General features: G+C 38.2%; 2 protein-coding genes across 2 annotated transcripts; both read right to left on the bottom strand.

Annotated features, from left to right (window-relative positions):
- Positions 1-339: 339 nt before the first annotated feature.
- cwc25 (CWC25 spliceosome associated protein homolog) lies at positions 340-4,639 on the bottom strand. The gene is made up of 9 exons (XM_063882696.1): positions 4,473-4,639; positions 3,631-3,803; positions 3,305-3,541; positions 3,142-3,211; positions 2,733-2,881; positions 2,568-2,640; positions 2,273-2,475; positions 1,028-1,195; positions 340-864 (listed from the first exon to the last, which is right to left on the bottom strand). Exons 1-9 carry the CDS (start codon positions 4,488-4,490, stop codon positions 753-755), a joined length of 1,203 nt encoding a protein of 400 aa, XP_063738766.1. The 5' UTR covers positions 4,491-4,639; the 3' UTR covers positions 340-752.
- A 1,524-nt stretch (positions 4,640-6,163) lies between these two features.
- sp6 (Sp6 transcription factor) lies at positions 6,164-15,080 on the bottom strand. Its single transcript, XM_063882759.1, has 2 exons — positions 14,886-15,080; positions 6,164-9,790 (listed from the first exon to the last, which is right to left on the bottom strand). Exon 2 carries the CDS (start codon positions 9,670-9,672, stop codon positions 8,752-8,754), a length of 921 nt encoding a protein of 306 aa, XP_063738829.1. The 5' UTR covers positions 9,673-9,790; positions 14,886-15,080; the 3' UTR covers positions 6,164-8,751.
- Positions 15,081-25,939: the final 10,859 nt, after the last annotated feature.

The following is a 25,939-nucleotide window of genomic DNA, read 5'->3' as shown; positions in this document are numbered from 1 at the left end:
CTGAATGTTGATTAATCACTTTGAGTCTAAAATGGCTGGGTGAAATAAGGAATAAGCAAAATGCTCAACACAACATTTGTATTGATGAATAAAATGCCAATGCACCATTGTTGAAGATTTTGAGATATATAAAAATCCTACTTCTGAAGACTTTTACAACAATAAAACTAAATGAGCTTTCTCTCATATTGTATTTTCAGACAATAAAACAATAAGGTACTGTTCTGCATATGGAACTGGAGCATCAATAAAGGGGGTGTTGAGGTAAATATTGTTGCCATGTTTTATTTGAACCTGGCGTGTTTCACTTCTCAATTTTACTTAAAAAAAACCAAAACATTAAGAGTTGCAAAAATGTTTTTACTCCAATTATTACAGGTGTACACCATATATGTTGACCATATATTTCAAAAAATAAAAGCAGGTTTTGTGAAACTGTAAAATCTAAAACAATATCCTGTACATAGTTGGGATCACATTAACTAATTGTTTTTTACAAAATGATCGAGAACGGATCAGCCATGATAGTCTGAAATATAAATGATGGATTGTGGAAACAACTTTTCAAAATAAAATAAAATAAAAGCCTAAAGTAGGCCTGGAGCCATATGGTCCCGTATTTGACAGACTCCCATCACACAATACTGAATGCATTAATACAAGCCAACCTGTTCAATACATTAAAGAGAGGGATAAAGGAGTGGGTGGCATATTCCAAGCCTTAAAAATCAGTTTGTATGATAATGGTGTTTTCATCTCTTCATGAAGTTGTCCAGGGAGGCTGCCGTCCTCTGAATGGAGTGGATATTCCTCTTCACTCTGTCCTCTAAGGAAGAGCTGGCTGCACTCTCCAGCTTCATATTACTGCAAGAAGGAAAGGTGAGTGTTACTAGAGTTAAAAAAAAAATAAGCATGCAGGTAAATGAAGAGACACCTGCAGGACATGATATGTGGATTAAGACAGGAAGATGATAATATTTCCACGGCCTATGATTATTTTCTGTTTCCGTGTTGCTGAGACACTTACTGAATGAAGCCAGCGTGGCGGTCACGCTTGACATTTTGTTCCCGCTGCTTTTCCTGCTCGTCTTGCTTCCTGTACCTCCTCACATTATTCTCCCTGTCCTCCTCCCTCTGCTTGGCCTGGTCCATCATTTCCCGCCTCTTGCGCTCCAGCTCTTCTGGAGAGAGCTTCCTATGTCGGACAGAAAAAAAACATGGGGGATTTACTGGAGTCCGTTCAGTGGGTGGGGACTACGGCAAAGCTCTTTAAACGGGTGATCATTTAAATATGTTTTTTGAAGACCATATTAAAGTGACTCTGACTAACCCATAGTCATCATAAGATGATGCTTTCAAATAAATATTGAAATGTCTGACACATCAGCTGATTTAAAAAAAAGAAAGGATTAAATTAGTAATTTTTTCATCAGATTAACTTTTCTCCCTTAACTAAAGCCTCCCTTTGTTTGCAGCAAGCTGGAAGTAAAACCGTTTTTTAAAAGGTATAATGCCAACAAATATGGATGAAGCAGAATATTTAGTTGGATAACCTTTTTTTGTGAATTTTTAATTATATCTATTACTAAAAAATACATTTTGACTTTTTAACTGGGACATTTTGGACATTCTTACGCAGGCCCCACTGGAATGCATAGAACACTGCATAAAAACAAAACAAAAAGCTGTGCAGAAGGTCATCTTTCGTGCAGCCCCAATCAGTACAACAATTGAAGGCCATCTGACTGGCTAATATTCAGACATTTTAAATCTACTTGAGAAGAATGACTCAAAGCAGTTATTCTGCATATTGTATAAAAAGATAAAGACACTGATATATACCATGGCAGTAAAAGGACAGAAGATTTCCGATCTAATAACGGAAGGAAACTCCAATATTAGATCTTTATCATTATAAATTCAAATCTCAAAGATGAATGGCATTCTTATAGAAGCACACAGGTAATCAATTTCATCTGAGAATCATCCCATTCTAACTGCACAGCTCTCCAATTTGAATACAGTATTTGTCATATTTTACTGTACTCTCTTTCTCACATATCTATATTTTGTTTATTACAATAGCCTTCAAATAGTACTATTTTTTGCTGCGTATTCTTCTTTCTGTGTTTTTGTATGCACAATTGATACCAAAGCAAATTCCTCAAATGTGTAAACCGACTTAACAAAACAGATTCTGATGTCAGTATTTGAATAAAATCCGTCCTTCAGTGAAGTGTCTCCTAACTTCTGGAGCTCTGTGAAGTCTTACTTGGCTACAGGGTGCCTCGGTCTCTGGTAACGGTCTCTCTGTTGGCTGTAAGCTTTGGGCTCATCCTTCCTGTCGCCTCTGTGTGAGGAAGACTGGACGTGGCTCTCCTTGCTGTTCCTGTTAGGCGATCGGGAGCGGCTCCTCTCACGGCGCCCGGAATGATTGGAAGGAGCGGAGGACTGGTGATGTCTGCCAGCGGGTAACTGAGAGGGAAAAGCGAGATTAATGATTGGAATTGTAAATGCGTGACAAAAAGAAAAGAGTAATATGAAATACTGCTTTGCTGCTAACTGACCAGCAGGCCGTAACCTGGAACATGATGGGAACGAGACTTGGTGTCTGCTGAAGATTCATCTCGTGAATGTGACCTGAAAACAGATCAAAGAATATAATTCAGCACTAATTGATTGATTAAAAAGTGAATGTCCCCGATTCAGCTTAAAACAGTCCCCTTTCATACCTGTGTTTCTTCTCGTCGTCCTCCTCTGAGCTTGAACTTGAACTCCTCTTCTTATGCTTCTTCTCTTTTCTTCTCTCTTTGTCTTTCTTCTCCTTTTTGTCCTTCTTCCTCTTCTTCTTCTTGTCTTTCTTGTCGAGATTCTGGCGCAACTGTGAGAGAGCCAACCAATAATTAACAAGATATGAAAATACAAAACTGAAGTTGTCTTTTGGTAACAAAGTTAGTAGGAACATTCTGGAAGTCGCAGAGGAAGGAAAACTTGTCTGATATGAGTGAGTTGTTTTTATTACATTTACAGTATAACTACAATCTTGTTTTTTTAAATGGTCAGAGTTATTAGCATGTTGGAAAAATGTTCAAAAATCACAGTAAGGAAACTTAAAAAACTAAATAACTCTTTTTTTTTTACCAATTCCTTAATTTTCTTCATCTTCACTGGATTACTCAAGACTTCTCTCTTCTTTTCTTCTTCACGTTTTCTATACAAAAGCAACGAAACATCATTATATTATACATTTGCACCTGGTAGCTTGTTTTCAGAACAAATGACCACAGATAAGGGCCTCACTAACCTGATTTCAAACAGTGGGTCTTCCCTGATCTTAGCTGCCAGGTCGAGGTTAGAGGCAGGAGTGGAGGGGTTGAAAATGGAGCCGGGCAGGAGGCCTGTCTCAGCTGAAGGGCCGCTCTCGGGCTCCTCGTATTGGTCGGTGATCTGCTTGTCGATGGAACGTCCCAGCAGATACTCATCTCTGGACACCTGGCCAGCAGGGCCCTGGTACATCCAGTCCAGCCGATCATCCTTCTTCCTGTCATCATAAAATAAATAATATATGTTTTAGAGATTCAATTTCTGAAAGCAACAAAGTAACCTTCACTACACTATCAGAGAACTCACTTGATGGATCCGGCTGTCTCTGCAAATCTTGTTATTTCTTCTCGGGCTCGCTCATCTTTCAGTTCCTTCTGGAGCTCCTCAATCTTCTTGCATTCGGCCTCATGTTTCTGTTCAGCTTTCCAAACGCGTTCAATGTTTTTCATAGTCTGGGGATGCCAGCTCTTTTTCAAGTTCTTGGAGAAGACAAGATTGACAACATTTAGTATTATTTACTATAAAAACTATCATGTACCAGCTTATGATCAGCCCTTTAATCAGACTTTAGTTCACCTGGAGTAAATTCAGCAGCTACCCTGCAGTATACAAAGCCATTCAAACTAGCTGCACCTTTACCAGCTCTGAGAACACTTTAATGATCAATAATTATAAAACATATCAGAGATATTATTCTGAAATGGACCAATCAAACAATGACTACTTTTACTGTCGCTACTTTAAGTACTTTTAGATGAGAATACTTTCTACTTTTACTGGAGGAACATGAATGCAGGACGTTTACTGTGACAGAGTATTCCTACACTCTGCTACTTCTACTTTTACTCAAGTACAATATCTGAGTACTTATCCCAGCTCTGCATCTAGCTGACGACCAGTTCGTTGACCTTAGGCTAACGAAAACTTGCAGTTATGTTCTAGCTATTAAGACATAGGGATTATCTGAGACGAAAGTGTGCAGAACGGAACTCTAGCGAGTAAACTTTCTCAGTAGGTATTAGCTCATGTTTTAAAATATGTATGGACACCAGTAAACAAACGAACGTCTTTAAATGCCCATATTTTCAATGGAATTGACATTGTTGTGCTCTATTAACACAAAAGCGGCGTAGATGGCTCATACTTACCAAATCACCTCCCCCCATCTTGAAAAAGTTGTCGTTTCAAGCCAACAATAAAATGAAATGGACAATTTTGTCCGACAAAACTGGAAATAAGAAGTTCAACGCTAGCTAGAAAATGGATCCACCATGGCTTGTGTGTGATGTGATTTGTACATTTCCTGTTGTGAATAATTCTCTTTCCGGTTACGGCTGGCGGTGCTTTCACGTACCCGTCATAAACTCCTGAGTTTACACCTCTGGCGTCTTGAATAAATAAACTGTCAACGCTATGAGTTAACCTTCCCTTTAAGTGGTTTTAACCTCCGTTAATAAAAATACACGTGTGTAGATGATTTGGCAGATTAAACGTATCATGTTTACCATTCATTTATCGAACAGATGGTTTCAGTATGCATCATTAAACGGTGAATTTCTTACAGCACCTAAAGCCGGCATCTTGAACGCAACTATTTAAGCAAAGACTGAAAATGCTCATAAAGAACAATTCTTCCTTAACCTTCAGTTAATTTTGTAGTATTTATGAAACATGTCAACATATTCAATATTTTAATTTAAAAAAGTATACCATAAATCAAATGATATTACCTTTCACCCATTTCACATATCCATGTTGCAGCATATTGTTAACACTTACATTTTCCCTTCATCAAGCTTAGGATAAGGTAAGATAAGATAAGATAAGATAAGATAAGATAAGATGTACCTTTATTAATCCCCGTGGGGAAATTCAGTAGTTAACTACTTAACAAAATGCCACACTTATAAAATACATTCCGTAATAAACATATCTAAAATAAATGCTTTGATATATAGTTCCATCACCCCATTTTTAAAGTCTCTGCACTGCTACCTGTGAGCTACAGAATCAGTTTTAAAATACTTTTATTGGTTTTTAAAGTTCTTAATGGTCTTCGGCCTAGCTATTTATCGGTAAGCTACCGAGAGGACCTGAGGGCAGCAGAGAGTGCTCATATGAGCAAACTCAAGACCCACCTTTTCAATTTTGCTTTTAACTGAATTGTATTTTATTATTATTTTTATTGTGTGTTTGTATATAAAAAAGTATGTATATATATACATACATACTTTTTAATCGCAAAGCTATGTGTCACACTGATTATTCCAGAGAAGGGGAAGATAATATTGTTTCTATTTGTGAATTTCTCTATGTGTTTTTGTGAAGCACTTTGTGTTACCAATGCGTATGAAATGTGCTCTATAAATAAAGCTTGATTTGATTCTCTTCCTTCTTACCTCCACATTTTGTTATGTTGCAGCCTAATGCTAAAACTGTTTAAAATAATTGTACCCCTTATCAATGGACTCTTAATACATCACAATGTCTCCCATTTCTCTTGATAATGTTTGCCATGAGTTAACTGAATGATCATGAGTTCGAAACATAAAAATCGGTTAATTAATATTTAGCAGAAACACTTTTACTTGTATATTTCACATGAATCATCATAAGAGTAATACATGATTTAGAACAAAACATCCAATTTACCTGTTCTATTGCTGATGCTACTATAAGTACGTTGACAACAACTACTTACATCTTTACTAATAATTATTATTCTTATAATAATAAAATTGTTGTGTATGTTGTCATAATAAATAACAAATTAAACAGCTAATATTAACTGACAGTTAGAATATCTTCCAAAAATAAAAACGTCAACATGGACACAGAATATATATTTTTTTTTATTTAAAGGACAACAATAGGTTAAATACAAGTTATTACACCATGATACTTATTAAAAGTTTTCAAATCTATTTTATTACAGTCAACTAAAACATTTACTATAGCAACCAATTAAAAACGTTTGTCCATCTTGCTCTACTGACCAACATAGAAAAGACTATCAATAACATCAACGAAAAATAATATTATTAATAGTCAATACACAGCAACTGACTAATGTTTAGACATGGTCTTCCATTTCTTATATCCTATACATAAATACAGCAATCTTGAGCCTCCAATAATGCAAGCCCCTAATATAAAGAAATCTCAGCCTAATGTCTGTGATGGGTTACATACATCCTAATAGTGCTGCTCACACTGCCCGCTACAGAACTAGTGATAAATTAATATTGATTATGAAAGTTAACTATTCCAAACAAGTAACCTATACTAATTATTCTGCCTGTTTATTACTTTAATTGTTTTACATTAGCTAGATTGCTAACAACCTTTTTCTGCATGCTTATCCAGAATCCAATAGGTGTCATGTTCGAAAAATGTTTTGTATATGAGTTGTTGAAGAACATGGAACAAAGTATTCTGCCTGTTTATTACTTTAATTCTTTTTTTAATTAAAACTGCAGACCCATGAACATATCTAATGTGTTGAGAGATAAGCCCTTTACAGACTGTTTGTTGATAATTGCAACTATAACTTGATCAAACATGCAAATTGGTATTGAGCTGATGGTATTTGGAAGACATGTAAACCCACATAATGAGGTACACCTGGATCGGTAGGAAATCCTTCTGCCACCTTCTACGACGTCTGAACCTCTTGAGGCATGAATTCACGGTAAATTATTTTAGGTTTTCTGTTGCACCTTTTGTGACCTGTGAAGCAGTATCTTTCTTGGCCACTCGGGGGCAGCGGAACTAACTGTAGATGCAACATTGACATATTTTTACGTTTAACGTTGATGTGGATGAGAGCTGTGAAAATGAAGTAAAACAGTTTTGAGATAGAAAACCAAACAATAAGTTAAAATCCATCAAAACCATTATGTCTCCTACAGAGTTATGTTCCCTAGTATAAACATGCATTTGAGGTAAACACATTTTCTCCCAAGTTACAGTTTCAGTTTTGAACAAGTTGATCTCACATGGGACTCAAAGATCGGTCACCTCCTTGAAAGTCCTGTGTTTCTTTGATCGGCCCGTTTACCTTAACCTTCTGTATGCTGATGGGGACTGAATACAAAGGTTTCTGTCATACGTTTAAAACAAATGTGATCAGGGATATAATAGTAGAAATACAAAAGAAAAATGACGATGTGATTTAGTTGCATGGGAAAAACATTTGTTGTGGAGACCATGCTGGCTCAAACATAAAGTTCTTACAGAGCTTCAGAGTGGGCTGATACTTCTCTGTGAGTTCATTGCTATGGGCAAGTTATGGGATCTATTGGTAATATAAAAACATTGATCGATGCAGATTTAAATCTTGTGCCTGCAGATGGCACTGTAGTAAACTACCCTGCTTAGTGTAATTCAGCAAAAGCACTGTTGACATGCTGCCCTGTAGAGTCCAGTTTATGGCAGATATGACCGCTGGCATCGGCATACCAAAAGATTCCTCTAATCAGACAACATTTTCTCTCCACGTCCATTTTTAGTGATCATGATGCTCAGCTCTTTCAGTGGCTCTGACCCCTTTCATTTTTTTCATTTTTACATCATTGTCACATCTTGTTGTGCTCATCTGGTGTTCACATTCTCATCATTAAGTCTTATGCCAAAAGTGGCAACAGAAACACAATTTCTTTGGTAAATACGCCTTTGTAGTGCATTCAATTCCCATTTTTATATTATATTATATATTCACCAACATTATAGCATGCTGCCATAGTACAGCATTATTGTCTGTTGTACTATAAGTACCGTTTAATCACTTACATACCAACATGCACAAAGACAGTTTTGTCGCATGAACTTTTATCCATCCAATTGGCAACTGACCGTTTAAAAACGACAACATGCTGTATTATGTTCCAGTGTCTTATCACAACTTGCACAGTAGGATACCCCATCTGAGACAAACACAAAGCCTCTTTTCTCAATTCAAAAGCATGCTGACTTTGACCTTAGTGTATTAAACTGTATTGGAAACAAACATACCTCCAACACTTCCAATAACACATTTGAATCATTTCACTGTAAACAAGTTGCTACCTTCAGTTAATCTTTGGTCTACTGGTAGCAGAAGCTCTAGCAGCAACAGAAGTCCAGCAACAAGCTGCAGCTTCAGCTTTATCGCCTCCTTAGCAACCTTTCACTTGAATCCACAGAATCAGTAAATAATATGAATAAATTACAGATTTTTCTGTGTGCTAAAACATTTATATGTTCAGAGTTTGCCTAGTTGATGGATTCACACGAAATATTTCCTGTCCCATCCGACTTTCATCAGTGAAAGTTTGTCCCAACCTTTTCTCTACTCTCTATTCTATTGTAAAACCAAGACAACTCTATGTTAAAGAGGATCAAAATGTTAACCCGTAACTGCAAAAAATGCTTCAGAAAGTGATGAAATTACCCAGACTGCCCTGTCACGCTGGAGACTGAGGGGTCCGTCTCACATTTCAGCTTCAGCGTAGGCTCTGTGTTGTCGGACACGTTTGAGGAAGACTGAGGAGCTGTGGGTGTATCGAAGCCTTTATCCATCCTCCCGTCTCCATTCACCCTCTCTTCCCCGTGTCCTGGCGGGGACTCGTGTGTGCGCATGTGCTTGGCCAGGTGGTCATTGCGCATGAACACTCTGGGGCATAACGCGCAGCTGAACTTCTTAGCACCGGTGTGCGTCTGAAGGTGGCGCTGCAGTTCATCTGAGCGTGTGAATCTCTTGCCGCAGAAGAGCCAGTTGCAGACGAAGGGCCGGTCCCCGCTGTGCCATCGCAGGTGAGCCTTCAGATGCGAGGTCTTGGCGTATGCTTTGCCGCAGCCTGGGATGTGGCAGTTGTGCATGTGCTTCCTCCTGCTGTCATCCGTGCTCTGGCCCAGCTGTTCAGCATGCACGCAGTTAGGGCATCGACACGCAGCCTGGCCTCCGCCTCTGGAAGAGGAGCGGCGCTGAGGCTTGGGCCGGGCAGAGACAGCGTTCTCTTGCGGTTCCTCCAGGGAGTACGCTTCTTGTTGCAGCATTTCAGGGGCCATTGGCTCCATCTTGAAGCCATCCTGAGAGAAGAGGTGAGATGAGTGCGAGGCTGGAGCGAGCTGAGATGGAGGCAGGGTGCACAGCTGCGGGTCGGATCCGTAGGGCCCTAAAGAGTGTTGCAACCCCATGGAACTCCCAGGATTGACTGAAGGCAAGCCTACACCCTGCCCAGTCTGCAGGTCAATCCAGCTCCCTGTTTGGACATCCCTGTGGAGGTCCCACCAGGAGGGGATGTTCATGTCTTCTGAGTTGCCACTTGGTGGTGCTGTCCGCAACCAAGGCTCGTAAGGGTGGGCCATGGGAGAAGCTGGGCAAGGTGGTACACTGTTGATGATGTTGGCAGCTCAAAATCTTGTTCACTATCTTTTGGGTAATGCTTAGAAGATTAGCACATGTTGGGATGGCGGTGTCAAAGACCTGCAGAAAGAAAGAACAGACAAACTGTTATATCTTCAAATCTGGTATCAACTTGGCTTTTCTCACTGTGTTGCATTTTCTCAATGGATTCATTGAGCTACTTTAAAGCCTTGAGGTCATTTATTCCCACTCTGAAAGACTTTGAAATACTCAGCCTGCTGATCTAACGTTTCTGAACATCAGAAGTGCAGACATTCAGGCCTAAATCCTTTTGTCTACAACATTTAAACCCCAAGCACACCTCCTTCATCGCCATGGATACTGCCGTTCTCACGCTGCGTGGCCAAGGAGGCAGGAGAGAGGGGGAGACCGACGTGTCCAGGCAGAAGCCTGCCACATGCATCCGCTGCCAGGTACTTCCCATGGAGGACAGTCAAAGACAAGCGCAAAGAAAACAACATCATTGGCCCAGTGCAAAGGCAGTGCAGAGGGGGGGGGGGATAAATGCTGGTGAGATGGGGGCAGGGAGGAGAGTGAAGGGGAGTGTTGACAGGAGAACAGTTTGGTAAAGGAAGAAGTTACAGGGAGGTATGGCTGCAGGCCAAAGTCTATTTGTACGTCTCTGAGGTTTGTGGAGATGAAACCTGGCAGACAGGAGAACCTGTTTTTATGAATCACACATGATTTACAACAACAGGCCTCCAGGCAAGATACAATAGGAGCCCCGTAAAACGGCCCGCCTCTAACACTGGCGGCAGAAAGCATCAACAGTTGAAGACTGACGGCATACAGGAGCCTGAGAATGGGAGAGAACAATGACATGAGAACAATTACTTTATTTACGTAATTATGGGCACACGCTCTGAAACAGCATCGTGTCCCCGACACACTCCTGGTGTGTTCGTTTGTGCACGCCACTGCAGCGTCAGTCAGCAAGAGAGGGCTCATTTCAAAGGTGACACAAAGCTTGGTAATGTTGGACAAGTCTGTGGAAATCCATGATATGAAGCTACCGGCCTGCAAGACCTGTGATCGGATGCAAACATGTCCCACCCCCAAACAGTCTTGTTTACTTCCACCACACCCCCATCCTCCAACATCTACAATTATCTTTACAGCAGGAAACAGTAAAGAAGGCTGAAGCTTTGCTATCTTTGTCTTAGATCACTTGCTGTGAAACCATATCTGATGGAGCAAGCTGCACAAGGTTGCCCAAAAACAAGAGGTCAACTCCATGTGAAGACATGCAGCCTCTCTGATATGTTGGTCAGGTGGAGCGTAGACACAGGTGGTGTATCTCTGACTGACAGGGAAGGAACCCCTCACTAAATCCCAATTTGTTGAGTCAATACGGCCAAACCAAGATGATTACACGGCCTTCTCAAAGGTTCAGTCAAACAGACTCAGATATGCTTTCTGGTTGCAATGAAATTGTAAAGCAATTAGTTTGGAATTCCCTAATGAAAGGTCTGGTGTTAAAGGTCAAGCTGATTTATTTCATGTCGGCCTGGAGCCAGAGCCGCTGCTCTGTAATCTTTTGGGAATGCGACTGGGACGCACAGCGGAATGGTCCCCACAACTCCACTCTTACTGACACAACCGTAAACAAACGAAGACACCAGCATCCTCCTCCACTCGCCAAAGTGCTGGGAGCGCCAAGAACTCCTGAGGGAAACAGCTGGCATAGAGGGGCCCCCGGGGGAAGGCAGCCTCGGAGGAGGAGGATGGTACAGAGCAATGACAGAGCTCTGGTCATAAAACCTGCCCAGCCAAGACCCAGCACGGCCCCCGCTTTATAGGTCTGCCATAGGGAAGAGGCACAGAAAGGGAGTAGACTTTTCTCTTGATTTCTTAAAATGAAAACACTTCAACAAGTGAGGTGCATACATATCACAGCCTACTAACCCTACCTCACAGGATATATTTGACTTTTAATTTCAAGCTACTGTACACAATTCATATAGTATACTTTGTTTATTTGTTTAATAGATTGATATATAAGAGAGTATCCTAATGTATTCTGTATAGTTCATAGTGTTTAGATACTCCTCTGAATATATGTTTTTTTTACTGAGAATAATATTTTTTTTTTAATGTGTTTTTTGATGTTTATCTGTATTTTAGGTTGTATTTTAATCTACTTCTAAGTAATTTTGTAATTCTTGTAGATTATCTGTCAAAATGCTGAGACAAAACAATTTCCCAACTTGGGCTAAATAAATCTATCTATCTTTTCGTGAGTTTTATCAAACTTCCAGACATTTCTGTTCTGATTTGAAAGCTAATAATTAGGAATCTCAAAATGCCATTTTTTCAGACTAATAATCTGCTCATTTCAGTTTTTGAGGCAAATTTTATTCAAAAAATCCCATCATTTAAAATCCCAGATGTAGACGTACATTTAAAAAAGTATCACTGACTGTCTCTGGTGTTCCAAACAAACCATTTTGGGTCAAGTGACTTTTGCTTGAAGAAACAGACAGAGGGAGTGGAGCAGATCAATTCGACAGGGGTCAGGTCAGTTGTCAGACTGTACCACGATGAAAACCTTTCTGTTAAAATGAAACATTTCTGACCTGAAAATTCTTCACATCACAACAAAATGTTAAACTTGAAGAACTTGTGTGAAGAACAAGTCAGCCTGCAAAACAGTTATTCAAAACCTGGTGAGTGCAATAGTTAACGAATCAAACAGAGTTTTTATTCGTATTTATAAAATGCTATGCTTGATTTTAAAATAAAAGGTAAATTGCACACCTAAGTGAAGGTAAGGTTAGTGAGACATGAGCTGGAAGTGGAAGGCTGATCTGGTCTAATCTGTCTAAGATAGTTTGGATATGGATGACAGCTTTACATGTTCAGTGATTTAGAGTGTCTGTGTGACACTATAAATCACTGAACATAATTGCGTAGAATGCATTTTACTGCATCTCACTGCAGTTGTTGGAAAAACAGCTTTTAGGAACCGCTTTGTTTCCTTCTCTCTTTCTGAGTAGACACACTGCAACCAGAGATCTGACATTTTCAGATCCGTCAATATTTACCGGCTGTACATTAAGTACAAGTGTATTTTTTATCACGCTTGATGCACCTAATGTTCACTTAAAAATTCCAAAGCGTATTAACACACTGTCATGTTTCAACTGGATTCTTTTAAATAATATTTGATGTGCTTGTTTATGTTATAGTATTTATGTGTAAATGAAGACAGATTAAATATAAAATATTAAGATGATAAATGAGATGTACAAAATGGGACACCTGTTCTGGTTTGCTTAGAATTTCAAATTAGACTTCCAAGTAAAATTGTTTAGATATGTATATACAATGGTTACTAAGATTATTACCTCACGTTCTTTTTTAGTGCAATTTTATTTTATATATGTATTTACCTTAAGTATAAAAATGTCAATTTTAAAATGAATTCTATGTTAAACATTATGTGTATTATAATACTCTCACTTTCAAAACATATAATCGGTTCATTAAAAATGTGCACTGTTTTAAGTTGAACTACCCAACAGCACTCAAAATTAGCTTTACCTTGACAAATTACAACATCTAAGATCCATTTACAGATTTAATTATCAATAATAATAATAATCCAATACTATGACAATATAGCACTGAAATCCCATTCTGCATATGTGTTCTTTTATGTTTTGTCCTTTCCTCCGTCCTTTAGTTAGTTCTATGATTTAACTAAGTCAAACTATAAAAACATGACTTGTATTTTACTTTGTTGTATTACTTTCACTACAGTGAATTATTTAAATTAGTCTTCCACCACTATATATACATCACGTCTCACTCAGACTTGCAATTGGTCAATTGCCATAGAGTTGTTTTTGAAAATAAAACCATTTTATATACAAAGATAACTAATTCAAACTATTGATTACCAGCAATAAATCCCATAATTCCCATTATGTGCACTTTTAAATAATAATTTTAATTCCAAATGTTCCTTGGGTCCCTCGGGATTGTTCCTACAGGGAACATGTAAACTTTATACGGTCTACTTTACAATGAAAGAGGGGAGAAACAATTATATTAAATCAGAATTTTAAATAAACAGAAACAATTAGTCACGGCATAATTCTCAAAACAGCATTATGGACAGATTTCATTCCTTTCTTTCTAAAAAATATGAATGTGAGTCCTATATTGTGGGAATTGCTTCCTAGTGAAACATTTTATAACATTTTAAGACAGCATAATAATTTGTAAGTGAGTAAACAACACACTAGGCACACTACATCTCATGGAGCTAACCCTCCACACCTACAGGTCAGGTAAATATAATATTAACATATCAACCTAAGAACCTGGACTTTATACTACTATAATCTACACATATTAATGTTTTCAACTTTTTTATCAAAATAATGCTTACCTTCATTCTTCAAACCCCACAGCAAAGAAACTTAAACTTCAGTTGTAAAAAATAATTGACAATATATTTTTATTTTATATAAAGTGGTGTAAGAAGTACTCAGATATTTCACTTATGTAAAAGTAGAAATAATTACATTTCCTACATTTTCTGAGTACTCATGCAACTATAGTGCAAGTGCTTATTGTGCATTATGTCCCATTTTAGAATCATATATATTGAATGACTGGATTTTTTTTTATGTGTTCATCACAGCTAGAAAAATGTAGCTAATTTCAATGACTTTATATGCTATTGCTGTATAGGTTTAACCGTAATGATATATCGTAGTTTATTAATATTTAGTTGGAGTTTATAATCTGAATCTGTAAAGTAATTTGTAACTCATTTTGTCATAAATAGAGTAAAAAGTACAATATTGGCTTCCAAATGGTAGTACCCAGTGGACTATAAAGTAGTGTAAAATAAAAATACTCAAGCAAAGTAGAAGTACCTCAAAACTGTACTTAAGTACAATACTTGAATAAATGTTGTTCAATACATTACACCACTGTTTATTAAACTGCAAGTCTCAGGGTCTTATCGTGGAAAATATATTATAATTGTATGTCTCAAAGTCAAAGTACTTCTAAGTGGCATCTTTTAAATGTTCGGTCTATTGAAACTAAAGCATGATTGGTAAAGCAATGTAATGTTGAGATATATTCATTTATAATCCAGTAACAGTCGCTTATAGCTCGCAGAGAAAGGAGAGGTTACCTGTTAGTGTTGGAGCTGCTGGAGTTATTCTCTGTTATGAATAAATGCACCTCGGTGTCTCAGCGCTGCTTGTTCTTCCCGTCGTCGACAAACGTGCACAGAATAATATCCTCATCATATTTCATCTGATAATCTCCATCGCTGACGATCAAAGTGAGGCAGTATTTGCGTTTTGGCGCACAGGTTAGCAGTATGTTGAGTAGTGAGAAACTTCATGATAGGCTGCGCGTCTTCACTGCCTCCAGGCTCCGCCCTCTGCTCTGCCCGCTCCCCCTCTGAAGATGCGCCCTCCCCGGCTGGAGGTGAGGACATGGCTCGCTTTAAAACCCGGGGATCAATGAGACGGTCCTTCAGATCTTCAAAAAATATACTTTGGCAAAGTTAAGTCCAGTGGTGTAATGTTACTAAGCTGATTTACTCAAGTACTGTACTTTAGTAAACATTGAATGTACTTGTACTTCACTTGATTTTAACATTGTGCTACTTTTTACTTTTACTCAACAACAGTTTTTTAGAAAATGTTGTTATTTTTACTCACTATATACACTATATTTAGGTACTAAAGATTAAGATTAATGTTGTTAATACAAAATATAAATCGACACATATTATTATAAGTTTGGCTACCCAGTATATTGTATAAAGTATTTCAAATAAACCCCACCTTTACCAAGTGCAACATTTAAATGATGAACACATTAATGCACTAATAACTTGAATAAAGTAATTAACATACTTTAAAAAAGAGTTGGTGTTTAAAAGGGCCATTTTTCACAACAAGTACTTAGTATTTTTTTAAACTACTTTTTAAAAAAACTTTTACTTAAGTACAATTTTGAATGCAGTACTTTCACTTAATTACTTTTACAAGATAAAGTATCTGAGTATTTTTACACTGCAGTATTGCTACTTTTACTTAAATAAATATTCTAAGTAATTTTTCCACCTCTGGTTAGGTCTGACCCTAACTAAAGAGGCTAAGTTTAATTTTTGTTTTCTGTTTTAATGCAAAATACATTTTAATTTATTTATAAAAGTTTGATTGAAAATGCTTGTTTGAAATAAGAGTAGCCTAGGTGTGGGGTTATACGCAATTTTAAAAATGTATGTTTTGCCAATGATACATTTTTCACTTTACATTTAGGAGTTTGTGAGCAACATAAACTTTTTTTCCAGAATGCTGTAAACAATTTTTGGGGTACTATGGCAATAAAAAACAGTTCACCTTTTTCATTTGTAAGTAGCTCCACACAACTGAGCTAGCTCAATCTGCCTAAACCATGAAATCTTGTTTAAAAATGGTGGTTTTCTGTTTTAACGGCAACATGCTGGTGGTTTAAAATATTATTACTTTACAACAGTTTCATTCTGCTCTACCCTAGATTTTGAATGTCTTGGGAAAATTGCATTTTCATACTTTGCATCATGGACATGGAATAATCAATAGAAAGATTCAAATTAAAAAAGCATTGATGTCCATTGGTGGATTGAATGTCGTCACATAAAATGTGGCGATAAAGGCATGTGGTTGTTTTATTGTACTGTGATTTTGTATGGCTATCTGCCTTGGTCTTGTCTCTCTTGTAAAATTAGATGTTGTGTGTTTCTGCCGGAGTGCTTTTAATTGAGGTAGTGTAAGTGCATTAAGTTGCCTATACTTCTTTACCTTTACTATTAAAAGTGTTTAATGCAGGACTCTTACTTGCAATGGAATAGTGTGGTACTGTGTGGTCTTTAAACAGCAGCACCTCTGAGATCCTGACATACAGTGTGAGGTAAAACACCCATGCTGTGTAACAGTTGGACATTTTACATCACAAGGACTGTCTTTAATTGTTTCCCAATGTACATAGAAATACATCATGAAGATATAAGCTACTTGTGATTGTCACTTTAACATTATTGGTGATAGAAACACCCGTCAACTTTACCTTTGTCCAGTGGGATCAGAAAATGTATGAGACAAATTACCCCAAAACCGTAGTTGACATTAGGCAATGAGATTTTTGTAGAAGAAAATTAATGATACACCCAAAAATATTTTAGTTCATTTTTTACAGCACATTTTTTGTGAATACCTCACAACTCATAAGATGCTGTGTTAGCTACAGTGATGTTGCAAATCTAGATAAACTTTTCTTGACTGTAGCACTGGCGCAGTAACCTGCCCAGTGAAGTGCAGTCTGTGGATCAGGGAGTTAAGACCTGGAAATCCTTTGATTGAGGACACTCCTGAGGTGGTTTGGCTCGGGCCAAAACACACAAATCTAGAGTTCTTACTCTGCAGAAAACGGTGTACCAGTTATTGAGCGACCTGAACCATTCAGGGGAACAGCATCTCACATTAGAAAAAAAAACGTGTTTTACATGACGATTGAACTGCTACAAACGGTGCAAAATAATATATATTTCCCAGCTTGTAAGCCTCGTTATATGTCAGAGTTCAAATGACTGCTGTGGCTTTGAATGTGCTTCACACATTTAATAGTTTTTAACATCATCTTCCTTTGAGGGCTTTTTATTTTATTTTGTCTCCTCACTGAGTTAATTCCTTTCCTGTCACAGCATGTTGGGGGTGCAGCTTCAAATCAACTGACAAACACAGACCACAGACAGGCCGGCGGGAGTCACTTCCTACCTTCTCAGCTCCTCCGTCTCTGAAGCAACACTTTACCAGTGGTGGACAGTAACTGAAAGCACTGTATGTGCTTGAGTTTAGTAAAGCTTTGAGGAACTTCAGTTTTTTCATTTTCAGTTAATTTAAACTTCTACTCGTGTTAAAAAAATATTGCAATTTTGTTTTGCATTTATCTTACAGCTTTAGCGGCTTCAGTATTCAGTTTATTAATATGAAATCTAAAAAAGATTTAGCTACCCAGCAGTATTTCTAGTAATTATAATAAGCTCTTTCTCAAAGTAATGTACACATTCATGCATCAGTAATAATAATAAAGTAATAAAACATATATTATTGTAAAATGGACCATTTAGCATAATGAGCATTTGTTTCTGGTACTTTAAATGCATTTGGGTGCCAATTTTTTTTGGACTTTTACTTAAGAACGAAAAGATGAGTACAACTTTTACCTATAGTATATACACAACTTGAGTTACAACTTTTACCTTATTAAAAGATCAAAATACTTTTTTCCACCACTGGGAAGTTTTAATTTTAAGTGTGTCGCTGGTGTTTGTCAAACTGACATTGGTATAATGTCTCGTATCTCTCAGTATATTTCACTTGTAGGAAGATCAGGGTGCTGAATTGAAGACCACACACCACGACTAAATGGTGTTTACACACATCTTTAAATAGTCATGCATATTTCCTCGTGAATACAATGTAGCACAATCAGAAAGAGACTTAATAACATTTAATTACAGTGCAAATCCAAGTAGGGGCTTACAAATTCTCCTAATGATTTAGATGTGTTTAGATAGCTAGTTTCTGTTGTATGTCTGTCACTGCTTACATATTTTTCTATATAAGAGTTTATGCTGTGTACATGGAAATGTTTGTGGTTCTTTAAACTTGCTTGCAAGGAGGCTTTTCCTGAAGTACTGGCATTTACTCTTGTCGTCAATCCAGCAAAACTCCCTTTTAATGTCAATGTGGTAAAGTAGCATCTATTTATATGACTGCAGCGCTGTTGACCTCCATGTGCTGTTTTCTTATGACAAACCCTTCCACCTACACATGTTACAGCTCGCCAATCATAAAATAAAGCACACACAAAGTCAATGTTTGGAATTCAGTTCAAAGACATACATTTTTTTACTAAGAGTAACAGGGCAGATGCAATTTTGAAATTTCTAAATTGCTAGTGGAAATGTTTCGCAAATGATTCATTTACTACTTTATATTTAGGCCTCAGTGCTGCTGCCCATTCCACCATAAATTATCTTTAGATTTTGCTATAAACGTTTTTAATTTATTGAAATACAATTAGTTCAACATTTTGGCAGTTACACCTTTTTTTGCTTAGAGTTAGTAAAGAAGATAGCCTATAATAGCATGAAGAACATTAACAGGGGGAAGGAGCTGGTCTGGCAATGAACAAGATTAACAAAATATGCCTATATGTTGTATTTTATTTGTTTATTTCATACTCTGTGACCAGCCAAGAGATAGCTCATTACATAATACAATGAGTCATATTCACACCTAGACCCACACAAACAAGGATTTAATATTTTAATAAGTCTCAAATGAGACAACAGTTAGCTAGCTAGCTTATTTTATGGTGTCTCCGCCTCACTCCTTGCTTGAGGTGCAAAAGCGGAGTGACTGTAGTAGCTAGCTAAATTATACTTTCGTCTTAAAGAAGTGGCTTTGGTATCTTCTGAAGCTGGTTGAAAAAAACAGGCTAGCTGTTTCCCAATGAATGAGCCCATCTGCTATCAACAAAAACAAAACAATTATTTGAATGGCTATAAAGGACCAACCATTCAAATAATAGTTTTATTACAGGAACTATTCTCAAATGGCCTACACACCCTAGACACACTCTATTATTGCTTGTAAGTATGTATTGTATTTTTAATTGCAGTAATTAGTCAGGAACACGTTTTTGGAGCTTTTGCTTTGGTTCCCCTGAAGGTTAAAATAGTTTACCTGACACATCATTCGTAATTCTTGAGCTTTCCGTTTGTGAGTGATTGTATTTCTTTGTGTACAATATGTTACTTTCCTTAAAGGACATGCTTTGTATACAAGATTTCCACCATAAAAAATTGGTTCTGATTCTGATTCACTGTCCTCTGGCTGGTTTGGCTCGTCTCTAGTCCCACGGGAACCACGCTGCTGTCCCAGACAAATCCTCCTGCCAACACGCCAGCCTCCAGAGAGCTAGGCCATCTAAAGCCCTACTTCCCCTCCAGAGGCAAAAAAATCCAAACAAAGTAAACAGTAAGCACCTAGTAGTCAACTTCCTTATCCTTGTTAATTATTCAAAATCCCGGGGGAGAGACCGACCCACAGTTGTCTTCTGAGTCACTTTTTTTTTTTCTCATACAGGCACTCACTCACCACAACGGCCCCCCCCTCCTCCTCCTGCCTCCCCTTTCAACTTCAAACCCAGTCATTTCTGCAAGCTGCGCTTTGATTGTACCAAACACCTGTATTTTTCGAGGAGAGACTTCCTTGCGAGCCCCCGCCTCCCATCTTTGATTGTTAAACAGCAGTGGCGCCGTCATTACTGTGTCTGTGCGACTGATGCCGCCCAGCTTCCCCTCCCATCTTCCAACTCTGCCTTTTAACCAGAACTTTAATTGCTCAGAGAAAATTTGGATTGCTTTATTTTATCTAATTTTCAAAAACCCTTTTTTGTTTTTGAAGGGTTGTAAAACTTTAATGTGCCTTGCTGGATTTATCGGATAATGATCACAGATTTCTTAACAGTTAACACTCAATCCAAAATGTCCCCAGATTTGTAATAAGAAGTGAGAACAATTTGTTTTTATTCAAGAGCATATAGTTAGTAGTAGCAAAATGGACACACAGACTGCAAAGGTTTTTTTCTAACTCACCTCAGTACTTTAGTAATCCTTCAGGAAGACAAACAGACAGACATACACTTACACACTAACACAAACACACACACCTTTGCAGCAGTAATACCATGCTTTATTAGATGGCCTCTCCTGCCATCCTGTCTCCCCCCTCAGATTAATATCCTCTGGGTTTCTCACCAGCTGTTTCCGTCCCATAACACCCCTCATCTTCCTCCGGCCGGCCCTCTGTTTCACATGGCAGGGCTTACAAACTGGGCCACTTTGCCTGCGTGTCTCAGGGAGTGATCTTTGGCTTAACACTTTGTCGGTGTGTGTGTGTTCACTCAGCCAGCTGAATATAAAAGTAAACGTCCACTTAAAGAAGGATGGACCAACTTTATTTTATAATACTTTATCTGTTAAGGCTTTCTAAATGATGGTGTTTCAACAAGATAAGCAAAGGACAATAAACCCATGGCCATAATTTGTGTTTGTAAATCATTTTTCATCAATTAATTATTCAATACAACTGTTGGTTATCAACATGATATGATATATTGGTATATTTACAAGTTTTGTCTGTTTAAGTTCACTCTGTCTGTGCTTGTTACTTTTCCTGTGTGTGTGTGTGTGTGTGTGTGTGTGTGTGTGTGTGTGTGTGTGTGTGTGTGTGTGTGTGTGTGTGTGTGTGTGTGTGTGTGTGTGTGTGTGTGTGTGTGTGTGTGTGTGTGTGTGTGTGTGTGTGTGTGTGTGTGTGTATGTGTGTGTGTGTGTGTGTACTGTAAATGTGTGCAAGATCTCGTTTGGGTGTGTCTGCCTTTGGCTCAGGTGGGTGTTTACTTCTCATGGTGTTTTTACTGTTTGTGTTCAAGGGCAGACAGGATGTGCAGTGCTTGTCAGCATGCTCCAGGAGATGAAAGGCCGGAGAGGGTGTGGAAGTAGCCAAGTGCTGTTCAGGTAACAGGTTGTCTTCTCAGAAATCTCTCAAGAATTCTGTCCTGCTGCCTTCAGCATTCCTAGTGAGCCACCAGTGAGCAGCACTCACCACCAAGCTGCTTCAGAATATATCTCAACACCTCCCACAAATCTGGCCATAACTGAACACCAATAAGGTCCAGGTGCTCACTCTCACAACACAAACAGTGTTGAACATTTGGAGCGGCACAGATGGCGCCTCTTGTTCCCTTTGCGCTCAAGTGTGCGTGTGAGCTGTTATTACACTACTGTCATAAAACTGATTGCATCACCAAAAGAAACAACATGAGTCAGTTTTAAGAATGGTGCGTACGACATGCATATTGATGAGCAACAGTTACGGACATGACAGCAGTCTGGTTTGGTCGCAGACATACTAAGAATGTTGTCAGTCTCTGAAATGCAGTTGGGCGGGTTCTAGAAGTAAAATTTACAGCAACCGAATCCTTGACATTCCCAGTTGTCTCCTCTTGTTATCACAGTGTTACATAAAAGAATTTGAGAAGCCGTAATTGGAAACCAAAAGATATTTTGCAGGTGACTGGACAAAACCAATCAACCAACCTGTCAAACAGGCTAACATCAATTAGATAAACAGAATGAAGCCAGTCGGGGGAAGAGTAAAACACATTTTCCCCCTAGAATAGCCATAAATGCTGTTCCTTGATCTTCAAATTAATAATAACTTTGCAGTTCTGATATAAATGATGCTACAGCATCTTTGCTAACCTCTTGAGGAGCCAACAATGTGTTTTAGATGCACAGTTGCCTCTCTTTGTTGTTATGCACTCTTAAACCACAGGTGTGTCTAAATGGTAACCCCCAATTTGCAAAACTCTGGCATGATGGTTTAGGAAAGACATTGTGTAGTTATGTTTGGAATAGGTCGTCGACCGGATGGGAACCCTCCATTTGCAAAATTCCACGGGATGGTTAAGGATGAAGCGGTTCAAATAGTTGAGTAATATAATAGGTTGTTGGGCATTAAGTCTCACAAGATTTTTCGTAAACTTTCATAATATCTATTTAAATGTTTTACCTTTATGCTGGAACTAGCAGTGGCCAGAAATGTATGGAATTAGAAACGTGTACTAGGATTGTTTGATTAAATGTTGGGGGTCAAAGGTCAAGGTCGCTGTTAACTCATGTTTCTCCTGTTCTTGTGAACACAATATCTGGGGAACATCTTAGCCTCAAACATCTACTTGCACTTGAACTGCTAGAATTTGGTGGGCCAATGTCAAGGTCAGTGACATCCAGTGACTGACCACTTTTTTCAGTAACGAGTAATCTAACGCGTTACTATTTATAAACCAGTAATCAGATTAAAGTTACTTATCCAAGTCATTGTGCGTCACTATTTTTGTCAGATACAGTGGGGAGAACAAGTATTTGATACACTGCCGATTCTGCAGGTTTTCCCACTTACAAAGCATGTAGAGGTCTGTCATTTTTATCATAGGTACACTTCAACTGCGAGAGACGGAATCTAAATCCAGAAAATCACATTGTATGATTTTTGAGTAATTTATTTGCATTTTATTGCATGACATAAGTATTTGATACATCAGAAAAACAGAACTTAAGCTTCTTACGGAGCCACTCTTTAGTTGCCCTGGCTGTGTGTTTAGGGTCGTTGTCATGCTGGAAGACCCAGCCACGACCCATCTTTAATGCTCTTACTGAGGGAAGGAGGTTGTTGGCCAAGATCTCGCGATACATGGCCCCATCCATCCTCCCGTCAATACGGTACAGTTGTCCTGTCCCCTTTACAGAAAAGCATCCCCAAAGAAGGGCGAGTGGAGTTTAGACCAAAAAGCTCAATTTTTGTCTCATCAGACCACATGACCTTCTCCCATTCCTCCTCTGGATCCTCCAGATAGTCATTGGCAAACTTCAGATGGGCCAGGACATGCGCTGGCTTGAGCAGGGGGACCTTGCGTGGGCTGCAGGATTTTAATCCATGACAGCGTAGTGTGTTACTAATGGCTTTCTTTGAGACTGTGGTCCCAGCTCTCTTCAGGTCATTGTCCAGGTCCTGCCGTGTAGTTCTAGGCTGATCCCTCACCTTCCTCATGATCATTGATGTCCCACGAGATCAGATCTTGCATGGAGCCCCAGACTGAGGGAGAGTGACCGTCATCTTGGACTTCTTCCATTTTCTAATAATTGCGCCAACAGTTGTTGCCTTCTCACCGAGCTGCTTGCCTATTGTCCTGTAGCCCATCCCAGCCTTGTGCAGGTCTACAATTTTATCTCTGATGTCCTTACACAGCTCTCTGGTCTTGGCCATTGTGGAGAGGTTGGAGTCTGTTTGATTGAGTGTGTGGACAGGTCTCTATACAGGTAACAAGTTCAAACAGGTGCAGTTAATACAAGTAATGAGTGGAGAACAGGAGGGCTTCTTAACGAAAAACACTAGCAGGTCTGTGAGAGCCGGAAGTCTTACTGGTTGGTAAGTGATCAAATACTTATGTCATGCAATAAAATGCAAATTAATTATTTCAAAATCATACAATGGGATTTTCTGGATTTTGGTTTTAGATTCCTTCTCTCACAGTTGAAGAGTACCTATGTTAAAAAATTACAGACTTCTAAATGCTTTGTAAATGGGGAAACCTGCAAAATCGGCAGTGTATCAAATGCTTGTTCTCCCCACTGTATATGTTTGCTTTCTTCTTGCGTCTCGGGTAGTGATGTCTATGCGACAATTAAGTCACGTTTTCAGCACGAGGACAACTCACGTGTAATACCAAGCAGACACAAACGTAAACAACAATGGAGGGAGGAGAGAGATGCGCGTTTTTTAGCTGGAAATGCAGTCACTATTTTGAGTTTGTGTCAGCTAAAGATGACAATATTAAGGTTCGTTGTTTTCTCTGTGCTGGAGACAAAGTGCTATCTAGCTTCAACAACACTACGTCAAATTTGAAGAAACATTTGGGTCCTCAAAGACTCCCAAGTGAAATGTTAGCTCTTTAGCAGCTAAATGCTTTGACACCGTGCTACAGTAGTTGGTCACTTTTGGAGCCAGACTTTGAAGCTTTGATTAAATCAGTTGATTCTTCAACCTGTGAAGAAACAATGAGCTTTGTGTGGCTGAAAATAAGTTTTAAAGAAAGTGGGTTGAAAGGTTCAACACTAAATGCTATTAAAAGGAGTTATTGTGTCAATACAGAAACTGTATCCACACACACCGTTTTAACTGGACTTTCTTTTTAGTGAAGATACACTCTTTAAGAAAAATATGACCATTGAGAGAAACACGGCCTCTGGTCCGGAAAGACCTGAGAAAATGTTCATATTCGCCTTCACTGGATTTGACTAGAGAAAGAAGAATGCATTACTAGAAAACTAGAAAATGTGCCTGATCGCAGTTTGCGTGGTTTGACCTGTTCAAATCCCTGCAGGATTAAGTGGAGGTTAGATTTGATCAATGCAAAGAGCGGGTGAAACGTTTCGGAAAGAGTCTAGAAAGACTGAGCCCATAGACAGGAAGTGTCAACAACATAATTCAATGAAACACCGGCAATGGGAGACACCCACTCAATAAACCCACTGACATACAGGAATTCGCCCAACTTTAATTACACTGATTAGCCAACATGTGATCCTGGTACCGGTGTAGTGTGGTTGCATAGTGCAAAAACGGTGACTCTTTAGAAAGGAAAGACTCTTAAGACTGCAAAATAAACATATATCTTTATTTTGCTAGCAAGTAGAACGTTTCTTTAAAACCTCAAAAGTAACACAATTTGATATATTGAATGGGGTAAGTTAGAAGTAAATGTCAGGCCATTCCTCCACAAAACGATCAAGTTAAATCTGCAGATCCATGTTGGACAGTTTTCAGTCTGTGTCATTATATGTGTCAAAGAATTGTATTAAAGACCCATGACGAGTAGATGTATAGTAAATACACTTATAAGGTACTATACTGAATTACACATTTTGTGGTGGTTACTTGAGTATTTATAGTTGATGAAATGTTATATTTCCACTACATTTTATAGGAAAGGTTTGTACTTTTTCATCCTTACTACACTAATTCACAGCTCGTAACATTTTTTACCCATAACATGTAATCAGCGCACAAAATGTTATGTCATGACCCATAAAAAGTAGTTATACTTACGAACCACGACCTTAAATGCAGCATTTATTCATTTATTTATTTAAATGCACTAGAGTAAGTCATGAGGCTTTTTTTTTAAGGAAAGATGTTGCCAAGAAAAAGAACAAAACTATTTTATATAGAGTATATTATAGTATAGTTGGTGAAAATCAATAATAATAATAATAATAATAAAAAAATGATAGAATCCAATACTTTATTATATAGGAACCATGTTAAGTTTAAAGGTTAGACCAAGAGTTTTATGATAAATACATTTAAAACTGAGCAAAATAAAGTTTTTGAGTCACCTGTATCCCTTGGATTTGAGTGGATTGAAACATTATTCAAAGATTGAAAGGTTTTATTGTCATATGCACAATCGCCACAACACTTTTGTTGACAATGAACATCTCCTCCAACAGTGCAGAATACAATATAGGCTACTACTAAAGAAAAATACATAAAATAG

Source organism: Eleginops maclovinus, chromosome 5 (genome assembly GCF_036324505.1).
Source record: "Eleginops maclovinus isolate JMC-PN-2008 ecotype Puerto Natales chromosome 5, JC_Emac_rtc_rv5, whole genome shotgun sequence".
NCBI classification, from domain to species: domain Eukaryota; kingdom Metazoa; phylum Chordata; class Actinopteri; order Perciformes; family Eleginopidae; genus Eleginops; species Eleginops maclovinus.
The sequence above is the reverse complement of the archived record's forward strand: the minus strand, read 5'-3'. Positions and strand labels throughout refer to the sequence as shown.

Excerpts from the sequence above, each read along its gene's own strand:
- sp6 (XM_063882759.1), bottom strand. The coding sequence starts at position 9,672 with ATGGCCCACCCTTACGAGCCTTGGTTGCGGACAGCACCACCAAGTGGC.
- cwc25 (XM_063882696.1), bottom strand. Across the intron at positions 2,882-3,141 it reads TGAAGAAAATTAAGGAATTG|TTGCGCCAGAATCTCGACAA; the intron begins GTAAAAAAAAAA and ends GCTCTCTCACAG. Across the intron at positions 865-1,027 it reads CGCCACGCTGGCTTCATTCA|TAATATGAAGCTGGAGAGTG; the intron begins GTAAGTGTCTCA and ends TCCTTCTTGCAG.